This window comes from Sminthopsis crassicaudata, chromosome 2 (assembly GCF_048593235.1).
Source record: "Sminthopsis crassicaudata isolate SCR6 chromosome 2, ASM4859323v1, whole genome shotgun sequence".
Taxonomy (NCBI): Eukaryota; Metazoa; Chordata; class Mammalia; order Dasyuromorphia; family Dasyuridae; genus Sminthopsis; species Sminthopsis crassicaudata.
This window is the reverse complement of record NC_133618.1, coordinates 321,662,966-321,679,138: the sequence shown is the minus strand read 5'-3', so window position 1 is coordinate 321,679,138 and position 16,173 is coordinate 321,662,966. Positions and strand designations below refer to the sequence as shown.

The 16,173-nt window shown below is 33.0% G+C and overlaps 1 protein-coding gene across 1 annotated transcript in view; it reads right to left on the bottom strand.

Moving 5' to 3' along the window:
• The window catches only part of TMEM260 (transmembrane protein 260), a 109,820-nt gene that overhangs the window by 38,565 nt on the left and 55,082 nt on the right, over nucleotides 1–16,173 (bottom strand). Inside the window, exon 4 of the mRNA XM_074290210.1 lies at nucleotides 3,424–3,601. Coding sequence (XP_074146311.1) covers nucleotides 3,424–3,601 — 178 coding nt within the window. The remainder of the gene's footprint in view (nucleotides 1–3,423; nucleotides 3,602–16,173) is intronic.

Sequence of the window (16,173 nt, the reverse complement as noted above, 5' to 3'; positions counted from 1 at the left end):
CTAGAACAGGTTGGGAAGGGAGAGAGGGAGACAGTTCCAAACTTTAAGTATAGAGTTAGCCTTGGCAAGAAAAAAATGGATACTTCAGAGAATTAAAGGAAAATAAAGAATAATATAAAAATATGTTTAGGAAAGGAAAGAAAGAAAGAAGCTAAATGATCTTGAGCCCATACTTTTGGTTAGCAGAAATTATCTGCTGAGAATTATTGGGCAGTAATGTATTTAGGGATTTGAGAAGACGGCTTGGAACAACTGCTCAAAGAATAATAAGCTAAATTCAATAAGAAGCTAGATTAATAACTCCCCTATATATATATATATATATGTATATATATATATACATATATATATATTTATATATAAATCATCTACCTAAATTCTGGTAGACTCCATTAAAAAAGGTTCTGTGACTTTAATCAGTCATTTTGCCAACTCTGAAGTGTAAGTCAAAAAAAAAAAAAATGAGTAAGGAGGATGGATAACGAAAGTGTGGAATTAACAAAATTGAAACACTAGAAGGTTAAGTGAGCAAAGGATTCCAGAGTTGTCATCAGTGCATCAGTGAAATGTCTGACCATAAGATCTACAATAAGATAGGCAAATGAAGTAAGAATGGGAAGTTAAGATGAAACTAGAATATAAAAGAATAGAGGGACCAAAGGCATTAAAGATGAAGAACAGGTTCAATAGGAATGAACTTATGGAAAGAGAGTGAAGTTTCAGAAATACATTTAACAGCAGTAATAATTGAATTTTATTCCTCCTTTTAAATGAATCACTTATTCAAATGTAACATACAAGCACTAAAGTGGCATTAAATTTATTTAACATTATTACATGAACTATAAACAAAAACATTTATACTGTTCTTTAGCTACACTTCCAGGATGATAACATATTTAGAATTGTGTTTGTTTTCCCTATACTCATTTTTCTAAAGTTCTATGTGCTTCCAGTACATTGAAACATCCCTGTTTGCCAAAAATGTTTAAGAAATAGTTTTATTTGATGGCAACAGTTTCACTATAATTTACCGTTCTTATCTCTGGGATAACTGCAATACTACATTTGTTTTTGTTTTATAGAATAAACAATATTTTTTGCAATCATTCTAAAAGTCAGTGACTTTATAACCAAGGTCACATCTTGTTTAGAGTCTGTGATTTCTTCAATATAGGGAGCTTATAGGTAAGGCACTTCCTCTAGTTATGTAGATTTATGTAGATTATGTAGTTCATGTAGATTTTTATCTCCTCTCCAACTTTGAGTCTTAGAAAGTTCCCTAAACAAGTTATTTGCTATAGGTCACATGTCAAAATGTGACAAAGGTGGGATTTATATTAATGTCTCCCTGAGTTCAAGGCCAGTTCTGTGACCACCAATCCATATTTCCTACATTGATGAACTCACAGGCCTCCACTAAGTGAATGAATGAATAAATGAATGGATGGATGGATGAATGAAATTTACCCCATTTAGGACACACTTAGCAAAATGTTTGGCATAACTTTTAAGAATCATTAGTAACACTGGACAATGTAAATAGAATGGAGTATATGACGTTGACATTTAAAATTAGCTTCAAGCTATTAGATATTTAATCAAAGCAAGACTATTTTTTGATTGCATACATGAAAAGAAAGAATGCACTATATGGGATATGCAGAGCTGATCATAGTTAATACAGAATTTAATTTGTATAATCTAAAAAAAATTTGTATAATCTAAAAAAACGGGACAACAATACAATCTTATTCCCTACTTTACTGAATTGTTGAAAACAAAGTATTTTGTATATATTTGCTGTAATTAAGGGATAAACACAGTTTTCACAAAATAATCCTCTGCTATTTCTAATGGTTCCAGAGTTAGGAACCTGGATGTTTGAAAAATCTATTTTTAGTGATGCTGCAGAGATGACTATTTAGCATAAGGAGAAGAGCTGTTATTTCATTGGCACAGAGAACCCCAAGATAAGGACACTCACTTTCCCTACAAGGATAATAATGTTCTCTGCTGCATCAATTCTTAACACAGCTGCCTGGGGCACCAACGTTCAGTAGCTTTCTTAGGGTTATGCAACCAGTGTGTGGCCCTCTACTCACTATGTCATATTGTCTCCCATTACTCAGGCACGTTTGGAGGAAATATGATTCACTACTAGGCAAACATACTAGTAGTACCCACCAATGGTTCAACATTTTATAGTATTTTTTTCAGGTTTAAACTAACTGGCTCGAAATAATTAATTGAATAATTAAGGAAAAAACTCCTATCTTGTTATTTATTATTATAGAAGTCCTAATCACAAGGAAATAAATAACAAATCCACTGATGTTTCTTATTCAACCAAGAGATACCCTAGTGGGAAAAAAAAAAAAAGAAGAAGGCTCATTTAGTATCCCAGACTGTATAGGTAGGTAGTTGAAATGGAAAAGAGAATAGTTACATAGCTAATCCTTTACCAACATTAAAAAACTTTAGTGGTGATGATTATCCATATTTTAGTTTGTACCTTGTAATCTAACTGAAATTTTTGTTTCTCCTTAGAAGGTAGGTCATGGGTTGCTATGTGCTAGAAGGGAAACTTTGCTTGTGGAAGCAAACTCTGACACTTTATAATATTATATCTTGTGGCCAAATCACTTATCAGCTCTGAAATCCAGTTTCTTCTATAAAATGAAGGATATACTTCAGGTTGAAGAAAGTTAAAAGTACTATGTGTATGTGAATTAATACTCCTAATATCTTATACTAATATGGAATTTAAAGTTATGAAAGATTTTAGATGTGATTTAGCCTTACCCCTTTGCTTTACAGATAAAGGCCCAGAGAAGTAGAAGTTAAGGTCACATAGTAAAATGTTACACTCTGAAGTTCCCCAGGCATATCTTCTAAGATGTCTCTTAAGTTTTAAAAAAAGGTGCTGATCTATGCTGAAAAAGTTTCTGAGGAATTTTTCTCTAAACTGATGAACTCACAAGCCTCTACTAAATAAATGAATGAATGAATAAATGAATAAACAAATTTATCCCATTCAGGACACACTTAGCAAAATGTATGATATACTCTTCAACAAGCACTAATAACACAGGACAATGTAAATAGAATGTGGGATATAATACTGGCATCTAAAGTTAGCTCCAAGTTATTCAACATTTAATCAAAGCAAAACTATTTTTTCCCACTACATGCATGCAAAGAAAGAGTTCACTACATACTTGAGAAGGGTATATGAAGGGTAGAATAGCAGTATTCTAAAATAACCAAATATACTTATTCAGCCAATAGTATATAGATTGCTGTGAATGTAAGGGGAACATATAAGTTTAGTATTTAAACTAAAGTTCTCTTTTTTTAAAAATATAGCACTTATTCAAAAATTAAAACAAAAAATAATTTTACTTTGATCAAATAGGTTACCTTTGATCTGTCTTCTGCAGTTGTTGCCTTCTCAAAATGTGCAGCAAGAGCCATAAGCAGCCCCACAAACAAATTGTTTAGGCTAAAAACCTCTGCTGCAATGGACCACTGCCATGTTAAGCGAGAAAATGAAAACACCCCCGCAGCAAGGATTCCTCCAGCATATGAGCCAGAAAGCCTGCAAATACAGATAACATGAAATCTTCTTTCCCAACAACAACAAAAAAACTACTTTATTTTCCATTTTCATATACTGTAGAAGCAGAAATTATGACAGTCACCCACTACCATTCCAAAACATTATATGGTTAATACATTACTTCTTGTAATAATTTTTTCTACCAGATTTTAATTAGAACAATCACATATTAGTCTACTGTGTAGCAAAGGGAAGATACATGGCTCAGTATATGATGTAGAGAGTGAACTGGATTCATCAAACAAACTAAAAATATCTAATGCTTGAGTAATTTTAGAAATCCTGATAAGATAATGGTTAGAGATATATGAAACAAAACTATGATCTTTCTTGTTTTAACAAGAGGAATGATAGTAAAATGAACTTAAAAGTAAAATGTGTTATTAAGTAGAAATGTGATGAAATGGCAAGACAAAATTATGAACATTCACCTTAGTTTCTAGATGAATATTTGAATGTAGATGGGAAGGGAAATATGGCTAATACCATTTGGAGACAGAAAACTCTGGGCCAAGGAAGATTTTAATTCACTAATGTTTCTTCTGGAGATAGGACTTGTCTACTTGAAAGTAAACCACAATATTAAGAAAAGTAAAGGACTGTGAATTTTAAAAACAAAAGAATGAAATTTTGCTCTTAGGCACAAAAAGAAGATTCTCCTAGTGTTAAAGAGGATCTATATACTTAGATCAAGAATAAATCTTGATTTTAGTGAATAATTTTGGGAATATTAAGAGAACTATATATAATTGGATCATTATTCTTATTTATGACATGAAATGGCCCACTGTGTGAAGAGTGGTTGAAGGAAATATGGATATTTACCCTGGAAAAGACTCCAGGGGGACATGATAGCTGTCTTCAAGCATTTGAAAGGTTGTCATGTGGAAGAGGGATTAGACTTGCTCTATTTAGCCCCAGAGGGCAGAACTAGGAGTTAAGGGTATAAGCTGCCAAAAGACAAATTTAGACTTGATGGAAGAAAAACTTTCTAACAGAGCTATCTGAAAATTAAATGGGCTGCTTTGGGACTTCATTGCAGGTTGTTTTGGGTATATTGTAAAGTGGATTATTTTTCATGTTTGTGTTGGTCTAAATGGCAAATGAGGTCCTTTCAAATATTAATGTAATACTACTCCTGGGATACTCCCCTAACCTGTACCATGTTTGTGAGTTTAGTTTGCACAGGTGGCAGCTATTCCCAGGTACTAGGGTTGCCTTTGATTAACTACTTATAAAACTATAGCTCCCAAGCACCCATTAGACTGCTTCCTCTTAAAAATCATCCAGTAATACATTATCTCATAGAAAGGCATATACTAAAGTGATACAATAACTATAGTGACCACAAAATATTTCCCCATAAACCTGAAGCACACTTTTTCAAAATACAGTATACATGGGAAGAGTGGGCACAAACTTAAGAGTATGGCATCACGAGGAACATACACATATATTTGATCAAGGTAACTCACAACACTGCTAATGCCGAATCTTTCTTATGGAGTCCTTATATGAGGAGTCCTCTCCTCATCTCTGCTGAGTGGATTGTTCAGCTGGAATACCAGAGTTTTCCTTAACAAGACACAGTGTCTCTTGAAAATTCCTACCCAGATATCTTCTCTGCTGCCAGAGGTCATATGCTTCTTTGAAGAATACTCTAGCCTTGAGTGACTAAATCTCTGTATCTGAGCATTTTCATATTTGAGCACCTACAGCTCGTGTTTCTGTATCTTCAAACGTGTCTTAATGTCTCTGAAACTGACAATCCAATTGCTGAATGTGGTGTCTCCATTTAACTAAGTAGTTCTGGTATTAACTGGCATGACTGATGTGGGGGGGGGGGAAGGAGGGAGGGAACAAATGAAATTCCTCCTCCTCCACTAAAAACTATTGCTTTTCAGGAGTTCTATTTTTCTTCCATTGCAGGTTCCAGGTTGGAATGACCTTGAACTGATTCTGGAACTACCTTTTAAGGATCTCTCAGAAAAGTGGCCGTGAGACTGAAGGGTTGCTCCTTTAGATTCTTTCTGAGAAAGATGTCCATACTAATAATTAATCAATAATCACCAACTAGCAGCTATTACATGGAGGCCCAGACACAAAAATCAAAAATTATACGGATCCTGCCCTTAAAAATATACAATCATAATTGTAATGATTCAGTGTAAAGTGGCCATCTCAATTTCAATATGTTCAAAATGGAATTTATTATATATTTCCCAAAAACCCTTATCTCCTCCAAAATTCTCTATTTTTTTTGAAATATCTTTCCAGTTATAAAAGTTTCACCACCTTGAAGTCTTCCCTAATTCCTTGTCCTCTTTTTAACCTATCCTATGAATTCTTCTAGAATACCTCTCCCTTGGCATCTCCTTTACACTCTAGGTTATTGAATTCTTGGTTGAACAAAGAGCATAATTCAATGGCCTCCAAATTTTTTTGATCATACATTCTTATCAATAAAAAAAGTCTTAACCAACAAATATAACAAATATATTGTTATATACAATATATAATTATTATTATTATATAAACTGTATAAAATAGACAGAAAAAAGAGGAAACACTGTTATTTTATTTTATTTTATTTACCTATAGTACAAAAACATTTTTTGTTCTTGAAAGTAATGTTATAAAATGTTTCATTACTTTAAGAAAATCTTCACATAAACCCTGGGAGATAAAATAGATTTATAAATAGTGGTTTTTTAAAAAATAATTATTCAATTAATTTTATCAGTGGAGCTAGCAAAATGTGTGAATTTCTGTTTTAAAGAGATTTTTATTGTCTGATTCCAACTAAGTAAGTTTTCAGTATAAATCCATTCTTCTTTCTTTTTTTAATATTATTTTATTTTTCTAAATACATGCAAAGATAAGTTTCAACATTCACCTTACAAAACCTTGTGTTCCAAATTTTTCTCCCTCTCTTCATCTCTCTTCTCTCCTCAAGAAAGCAATTAATCCAATACAGGTTAAATATAAAGAAAATCATTTTGGTAGGTATATGAAATATTATTTGAAGTGGAGAGAAACTTAAGGGAAGGAAACCAATTAAAAAACTATTTCAATAGATCAGAGTATTGTCTAAATGACAATCATAGTTGAGTGAATAGAAAGCAGGGGACAAATGAAGATGTAGGTATAAAAAATGACACTAGCAACTGTATGAATAAGTAGGACACATATAAGTAAGGAATTGAGTATGATAATAGGATTGTGAACTTGGATAACATTAAAAATGGTGGTGACTTCAATAGAGATAAGGAAGTTTGGAAAAGAGTGAGTTTGGGAGAAAACTAATTTAATAGTGTAGATTGCAAACCATACATATTTGTTCATCCTATACAATTTGCTCTGTTCCATCTAAAATAAAAGAATAACAGCAAGCCTCTTACCAGCTACCACCCCATAATATAGAAGAAATAGGGACAGGGGAGTGAATATATTAACAGAGTAAAATTTTTCACTGTTATTCATGTAGCTGCTGCTGGACATGCAGAGAGTGAGGTTAGAGAATAGAGTGGAATAATGTAGAGACTAATAGGTAAAAGGTATATAATAGTTGTGAAAGAGAAAAGCCTCACAAATGGCTTGCCTTCTGACACTTTGATCACATATCCCATGAGGTTCATACTACAGTCCTTCTGAGGCCATCTGGTTCTCTTCTCCCCTAATCCTTTATGAACCATGGTCCCCATTGTTGGGACTATGAACTTAATTAGCATCTCTGCTTCCAACTTCTCCATTTTTCCACTCTATTCTTCAACACAGCTCCCAAAATAGAGATCTAATTATCCATGTACAACCCCCTACCTCAAATCTTCAGTGTCAACTCATTGTCTCTAGTACAAAATCCAAAAATTTAAACTTACATTTAGAGCCTTCATAACATGGCTCTCACCCTTCCAGTCTTACTGTGTTTTTAGTCCAGGCCCTGCAGTCATTTTCCCAGAAAGAAATCCCTCAAGAAAAGAGATGAGACAACCGCACCAATTGATAACCAACTGCCACATACAGAGGGGACTAGCTAAACAAGTACAGTACATTGAGGGATAGATGCAAGATGCAAACTATCATTATGGCTACCACTTTCAAGTGGAGATTATTCCAGGACCTGTGGTCTAAGAGCTTTGGAGAAAATAGGGTCCTAAATAAAGCTTAGCCTTTGAAGTTACCATCCAGGGAACCAACTTTTATAGACTGTGATTTAGCAATTGCTTTTGCAAATGCTATAATCCCTACTTCTTCAGCAGCTACAGCTACTTGAAGACACAAAAAACAAAGTCTCACTACCAAGTTGGATGGTCAAATGGTTCAGCATGAGAAATGGATACAGAAATGAAATTAAAGATGATACAATATTATCTTCTTTGCCACTGTAATCCAAGGTCCACTGAACTTTATCCATTTGACTTTAAACTACTTTGAATATTAGGAACTTCCTGGCCTCCCTACTTCTGAGTACCCATTTCCTCTGGAAATTACTTTGTGTTTACTTATCAGTATACCCATTCTATCCGTCAGTAGGATGGAAGCTCTTTGGAAGCAGGAACTATATCATTTTTGCCTTTTTTCTCCATTGCTTAGCACAGTACCTTGCATATAGCAGATACTTAAATGTTTATTGAATTTACTTGAAAGATTAAAGAGATCAACTCTTGCTGTAGGGAGAAGAGAAACAGGAAAGCATTGCTTGGAGGAAGCTGCTCCAGAGCTGAGCCTTAAAAATGGGAAAGAATGTCAATAAGTTGAAATGAGCAGTAGTGGTAAGGAAGTCTACTTTAGGCATAGATGGATGATAGAGTGGCCTGAGAGGGAGAAAGCAAGATGATTTCAGGGAAGAACAAGTAATTCAATTTAGTAGGATCATACAGTATAATGTGAAAGAGAACAGAGTGAAATTTAAGTGAGATAGGCTGGAATTAGACAATGAAAAGTCTTGCAAGACAGAATAAGGAGTTTGTATTTTATTCAGAAGGTAGTGAAGAGCCATTGGCATTTTTGAGCAAGGATATATCAAACAATTATTTTTTGATAAACGTGTGTTGGTACAGATCTTGGATTTTATCAGTATAGAAAATTTCTGGTTTGACATTTCTGTAACTGAATGTCAGAGGGCCTAGGCATAAGAAGTTAAGTATTTGTTTCCAAGTTTTAATAAAAGAAATTTCAGGCCATGAAAGTAAAAAAATACAATACATCAGTCAAATTCAAATGGAAATGGATTCCTGTGGGTTATATATTGACTTAGAGAACACAAATTAATTTTGACATTGTTTTAAAATATTTTGTAAAATATTTCCCAATTACATTTTAATTTGGTCTAGGCCACAGTGAAGCCTCTGCTCTACACCATTAAAAAATGCACATGACAAGCAAATTTAATAGAATTAAAATTACTCTATGAATATATACTATTCCAAAAACAAGAATCAAAATTTATACACATAAGTTTATAAAATAATAATATTATATTTAGTAAATTATGACGATGCAAGAGTTGATATTAACATTTGTCAAAAAATTCTTAATTATTTTAATTTATTCATTTAAAAATATTTCAAGGCAGAGAATAGACTGATAGCACTAAGACTAAGATAGCAGAGAATAGACTGGATTTTGAGCTCTTCCTGGATTTCCTCAGAATCAACATTAGATCAAGCCTCTGAATAGATTTTGCAGTGACAGAACCCATAAATATTTGGAGAGTAACAAATTTTCAGCAGAAGATGACTTGGAAGGAATTCAGGGAAGATCTGTCTCAACACAGCCTGGCAGAGGGCAGGAAAGCCCAGGGCAGAGAGACCTCAAGGAAAATCTAATAGGGAGGCTCGTTGGCCAAAATACAGCAGCAATGGCTACTCTGTCTGTTCAGAAGCCAGTGGATCAGAAAACTAGCTGTGAGACCTCCAACACAACAACAGAAGGCAAATAGTAAACCCCCTGAACCCCAGCATAACAGATGGTAGTAGGCCACTAGCTCAGGGAGGAAGCCTGCAGTATCACTAGCCCCAGGGCATTGTAAAATTCCTGTAGTCCTATAGAAGAAGCTTGGGGCAATCTCCCCTGGGCCCCAGAAGCAGACCTCAACCTTTTAAAATGGGCAAAACAGCAAAAGGATCTTTCACTATAAATAGCTATTATGGTGACAGAGAAAAACAGACTTCAACTCCTGAGAACACTAAATGCAAAATGCTTTTAGATGAAATCTCAAAGGAAGATATGAACTGGTCTCAAACTCAAAAGGTTCTCTTGAAAGAACTCAAAAAGGATCTTAAAAGAAAGCAGAAAAATGGGAAAGGAAATGAAAGCTTTATAGGACAGTTTGGAAATGGAAACACAGAAATCGTCTGAAAAAAGCATTACTAAAAAAAATATATTTGGTAAAATGGAAAAAAAAAACTCCTTAAAAAATAGAATTGGTGAAATGGGGGGAAAAAAAGTCCAATGAATAAAACAACTCCTTTAAAAGTTCAATTGGCCAAATGCAAAAGGAGGTAAAAAAGCTAATTGAAAAAAATAATTCCCTAAAAATTAGAATTGGACAAATGGAAGTGAAAGACTCAATGACTCATAAAGAATCAAACAAAACAAAAGGAAGGAAGGAAGGAAGGAAGAAGGAAGGAAGGAAGGAAGGAAGGAAGGAAGGAAGGAAGGAAGGAAGGAAGGAAGGAAGGAAGGAAGGAAGGAAGGAAGGAAGGAAGGAAGGAAGGAAGGAAGGAAAGAAGGAAGGAAGGAAGGAAGGAAGGAAGGAAGGAAGGAAGGAAGGAAGGAAGGAAGGAAGGAAGGAAGGAAGGAAGGAAGGAAGGAAGGAAGGAAGGAAGGAAGGAAGGAAGGAAGGAAGGAAGGAAGGAAGGAAGGAAGGAAGGAAGGAAGGAAGGAAGGAAGGAAGGAAGGAAGGAAGGAAGGAAGGAAGGAAGAAAGAAAGAAAGAAAGAAAGAAAGAAAGAAAGAAAGAAAGAAAGAAAGAAAGAAAGAAAGAAAGAAAGAAAGAAAGAAAGAAAGAAAGAAAGAAAGAAAGAAAATAAATAGGGGAGAAAAAACCCCGGGATATACTTCATTGGAGAAAAAAAAAAACTGACCTGGAAAACAAATCCAGGAGATCTACCTGAAAACTATGATGGGGAAAAAAAAAAAAAAAAAAAAAAAAAAATCTTGGGAAAACTTTCCTGATATCATATAGACATTGAAAGAATCCACCAATTACCTCCTGAAAGATACCCCAAAATGAAAAGTCCAAGGAATTTGTAGCTAAATTCCAAAATTATCAGATCAAGGAGAAAATACTGCAAGCAACCAGAAAGAAACAATTTAACTATCAAGGAGATGCAATCAAGATTACCCAGGACCTAGCAGCTTCCATTTTAAAGGATTGAAGGTCCTAGAATATGATATTCTGGAAGGCAAAGGAGCTTGAAATAAACAGGAATCAACAATCAACAACCCAGAAAACTAAGAATTATCTTTCAGGGGAAAAGATGGACATTCAATGAAATAGGGGATTTCCAATTGTTTTTGATGAAAAGGCCAGAGCTGAACAGAAAATGTGATCTTCAAATACAGAATTCAAGAGAAACATAAGAAGGTAAGAAGGGAAGGGGGGGTGGGAAACAACTGTTTTTTAAAGGTTAAAATGTTTATATCCCTATATAGAAAGATAAAATACGTAATCCTTGAGAATTGTATCTTTGTTAGGGGTATACTTACAGGGTATAGATATAAGTTTTTAATGTGATAATATATAAAAAAAAAAAGAGATTGTACTGAAAGAAAAGTTAAAGGGAGGTAAAACAGTAAATTACATCACATGAGATTAAAAAAAAAAAAGACCTCCTGCAATTGAGGAAAAGAAGGGAGAGGGATGAACATTGAACATTAATCTCATCAGATTTGGCAAAAAGAGGGAATATCAGACATCTTTAGTTTGATTTGGAAATTTGTCTCAATCTATAAAGAAATAGGTGGTGAAAATGGAAAGCAAAGGGGGAGGCTAAAAGAAGACAGCACAGAAGTAGAAGAGGAAAAGGATAAGAGGGAGAGGGCAGATTGAGGGAGGTGATGGTCTGAAGCAAAACACTGGTGGGGAGGGAAAGGGGGAAAGGAGAAAGAAAAGTATAACTTGGGAAAAACAGGATGGTGGGAAATACAGAGTTAGCAATTTTATGTGAATGTGAATGGTATGAAGTCTCCCATAATATGGAAGAGGATAGCAGACTAGATTAAAAGCCAGAAATCTATAATATGCCATTTACAAGAAACACATTTGAAGCACAGATATACATACAGAGTAAAGGCAAAAGGTTGGAACAGAATTGATTATGCTTCAGCTAAAGTTAAAAAAAAAAAAAGGCAAGGATAGTGATCTTGATCTCAGATCAAGCAAAAGTAAAAATAGATTGAATTAAAAGAGGAAACTGCATCTTGCTAAATGATACCATAGATAATGAAGTAATAGCAATACTAAATATATATGTGTGTGTGTGTATGTGTGTGTGTGTGTGTGTGTGTGTGTGTGTGTGTGTATGCACCAAGAGGAATACCATCCAAATTCCTAGAGAAGTTAAGAGAGTTGCAAGAAGAAACAGACAACAAAATGATACTAAGGAGAGATGTCAATCTCTTTCTATGAGAACTAGATAAATCAAATCACAAAGTAAACATGAAAGAAATTAAGGAAGTACAATTTTTTTTAAAGTTAAATATAATAGACATTTGGAAAAAATTAAATGGGGTCAGAAAGAAATATACTTTTTTCTTGGCAGAATATAGCATCTACACAAAGAATGACCCTATCTAAGGGTATAAAAACCTCACAATCAAAAAACAAAGGCAGAAATAGTAAATGCACATTTTTCAGATCATAATACAATAAAAAATTATGTATAATAAAGGTCCAGGGAAAAATACCCCAAAAATTAATTGGAAACTAAATAAGCTAACCCCAAAGAATGAGTGGATCAAACAATAAATCATAGAAAGGGTCAATAATTTCATCCAAGAGAATGACAATAATGAGACAACATACCAGTTCTTGGAGAAAATTTTATACTCTAGATGCTTATATGAATAAAATGTAGAAAGAGAAGATCAAATAAACTTGGCAGTGCAACTAAAAAAAACTAGAAAAGGAAATAAATTAAAACCCTCAATAAAAATATCAAATTTGAAATTCTAAAAATCAAAGGAGAGATTAATAAAATTGAAAGAACTATTGAACTAATAAACAAAATTAAGAGCTGGCTTTATTAAAAAAAAAAAAAACAACTAAAATAGATAAACTTCTGGTTAATTTGATTAGCAAAAGGAAAGAAGAAAACCAAACTAACAGTGTCAAAAATGAAAAGAGTTAATTTATCAATGAAGAGGAATTTATAAAAATACAGATTGCCCAGATTTGCAGAGGAAATAAATTGTTTAAATAATCCCATTTTAGGAAAAGAAATTGATCAGATTATTAATGAACTCTCTAAGAAAAAACCTCCAGGGCCAGATAGAGTAGTGGAATAGGTTAGGATCACAAGACACAATAGTCAACGACTATCATAACTCTAGCTTTTGGGACAAGAACTCACTATTTGACAAAAATTGTTGGGAAAATTGGAAAATAGTATGGCAGAAACTATGTATTAACCAACATCTAACACCCTCTACCAAGATAAGGGCAAAATGGATTCACGATTTAAATATAAAGAGTGACACTATAAACAAATTAGAAGAACAAAGGATAGTCTACGTCTCAGATTTGTGGAGAAGGAAGGAATTTATGGCCAACGAAGAACTAAAGAACGTTATGAAATGCAAAATGGATAATTTTGATTAGATTACATTAGAAAGGTTTTGTACAAAAAAAACAAATGAAGACAAGATTAGAAGGAAAGCAGAAAACTGAGGGAAGGCTTCATTTCTAAAAAATATAGAATTGACTCAAATTTATAAGTACGAACCATTCCCCATTTGACAAATGGTCAAAGGATATGAATAGACAATTTTCAGATAAAGAAATTAAAGCTCTAAATAATTACTGATTAGAGAAATGCAAATTAAGACAACTCTGAGATATCACTACACACCTCTGAGACTGGCTAAGATGACAGGAAAAGATGAAAGTAAATGTTGGCAAGGGAAACTGAGACACTAAACTCATTGTGATGGAGTTGTGAATTGATTCAAGCATTTTGGAAGGCAATTTGGAACTATGCCCAAAGGATTGTCAATTGTACATACCTTTTGATACAACAGTGTCTCTACTGAATCTGCATCCCAAAGAGATCATAAAAAAGGGGAAAAGACCCATAAAAATGTTTGTAGCAGCCCTTCTTGTAGTGTCAAGGAACTGAAAAGTGAGTGGATGCCCATCCGTTGGGCAATAGCTGAATAAGTTATGTTATATGAATGTTATGGAAAATTGTTGTTCTGTAAGAAATGATTAGCAGGATAATTTTGGAAAGGTTTGGAGAGACTTACATGAATTGATATTAAGTGAAATGAGTAGAACCAAGACAACATAAACAGCAACAAGAAGATTGATTATATGATGATCAATTGTGATAGACTTGTCTCTTTTCAATAATAAGATGATTTAGGCCAATTAAAATAGACTTGTGATAGAGAGAACCATCTGAAACCAGAAAAAGGACTCATGGGGACTGAATATGGAGCACAACATAGTATTTTCGCCTTTTTTGGTGTTGTTTGTTTATTTTTTCTTTCTCACTTTTTCCCTTTTTCATCTGATTTTTCTTAATAAATTTTCATGATAATTGTAGAAATATGTTTAGAAAAACTGCACATGTTTAACCCATAATGGGGTTACTTGCTGCCTAAGGTGGGGGGAGAAAAATTTGGAATACAAGGTTTTGCAAGAGTGAATGCTGAAAACTACCTTTGCATATATTTTGAAAATAAAAAGCTATTAATAAAATTTTTAAAAATATTTCACAAAATTATTTGAGTTTGAAGGAATTAAGATAAAATAAATTAATCTAGTGAATCTAGGTAGCAATTTGGTGATGTTAAATAATGTTATATTATTAGAGCACACTTAAGATATGTGTTTTGTAAAAGAAGATAACACTTTAGATTTATCATCCATGAAGCAAGAATTAGAAGATCATGGCACTTTGCTCTGAACTAAGCACAGAAATTTAGCTAGTTCCTTTAATGAGCACTCATTGATATGTAGTTGTGAGACTGCCAGGTGAGATTGTCTGTAGTTAATGAGCAAAAGGAAACTAAGAATCAAACTGTGGCCTTTATGAAAAAGGAGACACTATCTTTGCTTTTAATTACCTTTTTGTATGCTTTTCATGGGAATCTTTGATTATAATGCAATTCTGATATAATCATAGCAAGATTTTTTTTTTTATTTCAGTGAAGGAAAAGATGGAATGTGAAGAATATAAATACTTGTTATTTGAAAAATTCACTAAAAAATAAACAAGTTAATGTTATATTATGATAGCTGACAATGGGAAGGAATTAAAAGAATAAATATGACTAAAATAAAATATTAATAAGTATGTGTATTTTGTAGAACATAAAATATTTTAGGGGAATCTTTCTTTTTTCTTTGGATCCAGAACTTCATTTATTATATTGAACAAAAAATAATAAAAATAACAAAACAATGATGACAAAGTTGTGGGGAAACAGTATACTCAGACGCTTTGTATGTAAACACAATGTGGTCCAAATCATTTAAAAAGGCAAGCAGATAATGTGTAGTAATAAATATAAAAATGACCATTTGAGAAATAAATTCCAAGGACTTCACTAAAAGGAAAAAAACCTACATAAACATTTGAAGTTATGTTACTTGTAAATAACTAGAAACAAAAGAAATGCTTAGGAATTGGAAAATGGTTGAATCAACTATGGTGCAATGGATGATTTCAATGTGTACCCAAAAAATAACAACATAATTTAAGGGAATTTGTAAATCTCAAATATAAATAATGAAACTATTCTTACTCACAAAAGACTTATATTTTAATGGGGGAACATTTTAGAGCTCATGATAAGCAAAAGCAAAAAAAGACTTCCATAAAGATAACTTCAACTTATGCAATAACATAAGATGAAGTGGTAGAAAAGACTAAGAAGAATTTAGCAAGATCCTCCAAACTAAGTTAACAAGTACCAAATAATAAAAAATGAAAATGACTCTGTCTTATTTAGAAAGTGACTAGTAACTGAAGTGGTAGTTCTTTCCAAAACAGATATGTTCAATAATGCTATTAACCAGCTATGCATAAAGGTTAAGATCAATATCAAATCAGGGGAAAAAATGGACAGTTAAGGATAATGGATGTCATTTTAATAACTTCAAACCAACCTATTCACACAAATCTTCAATGCTGAATAATGGGAAATGGAAAAAAGGTAACTACATTAAACTTGATTATCACAATTTCCTACAAAATTTAAATGAAATAAAGTAAAATCTACAAAAAAAGATTTTAAAAGCCTAGATCTCCTTGTCAAGCAGAAAAATATAGCAACCAGGAGGAATATTAGTTTTAAGATACAAATCTATTTGTAAAAATT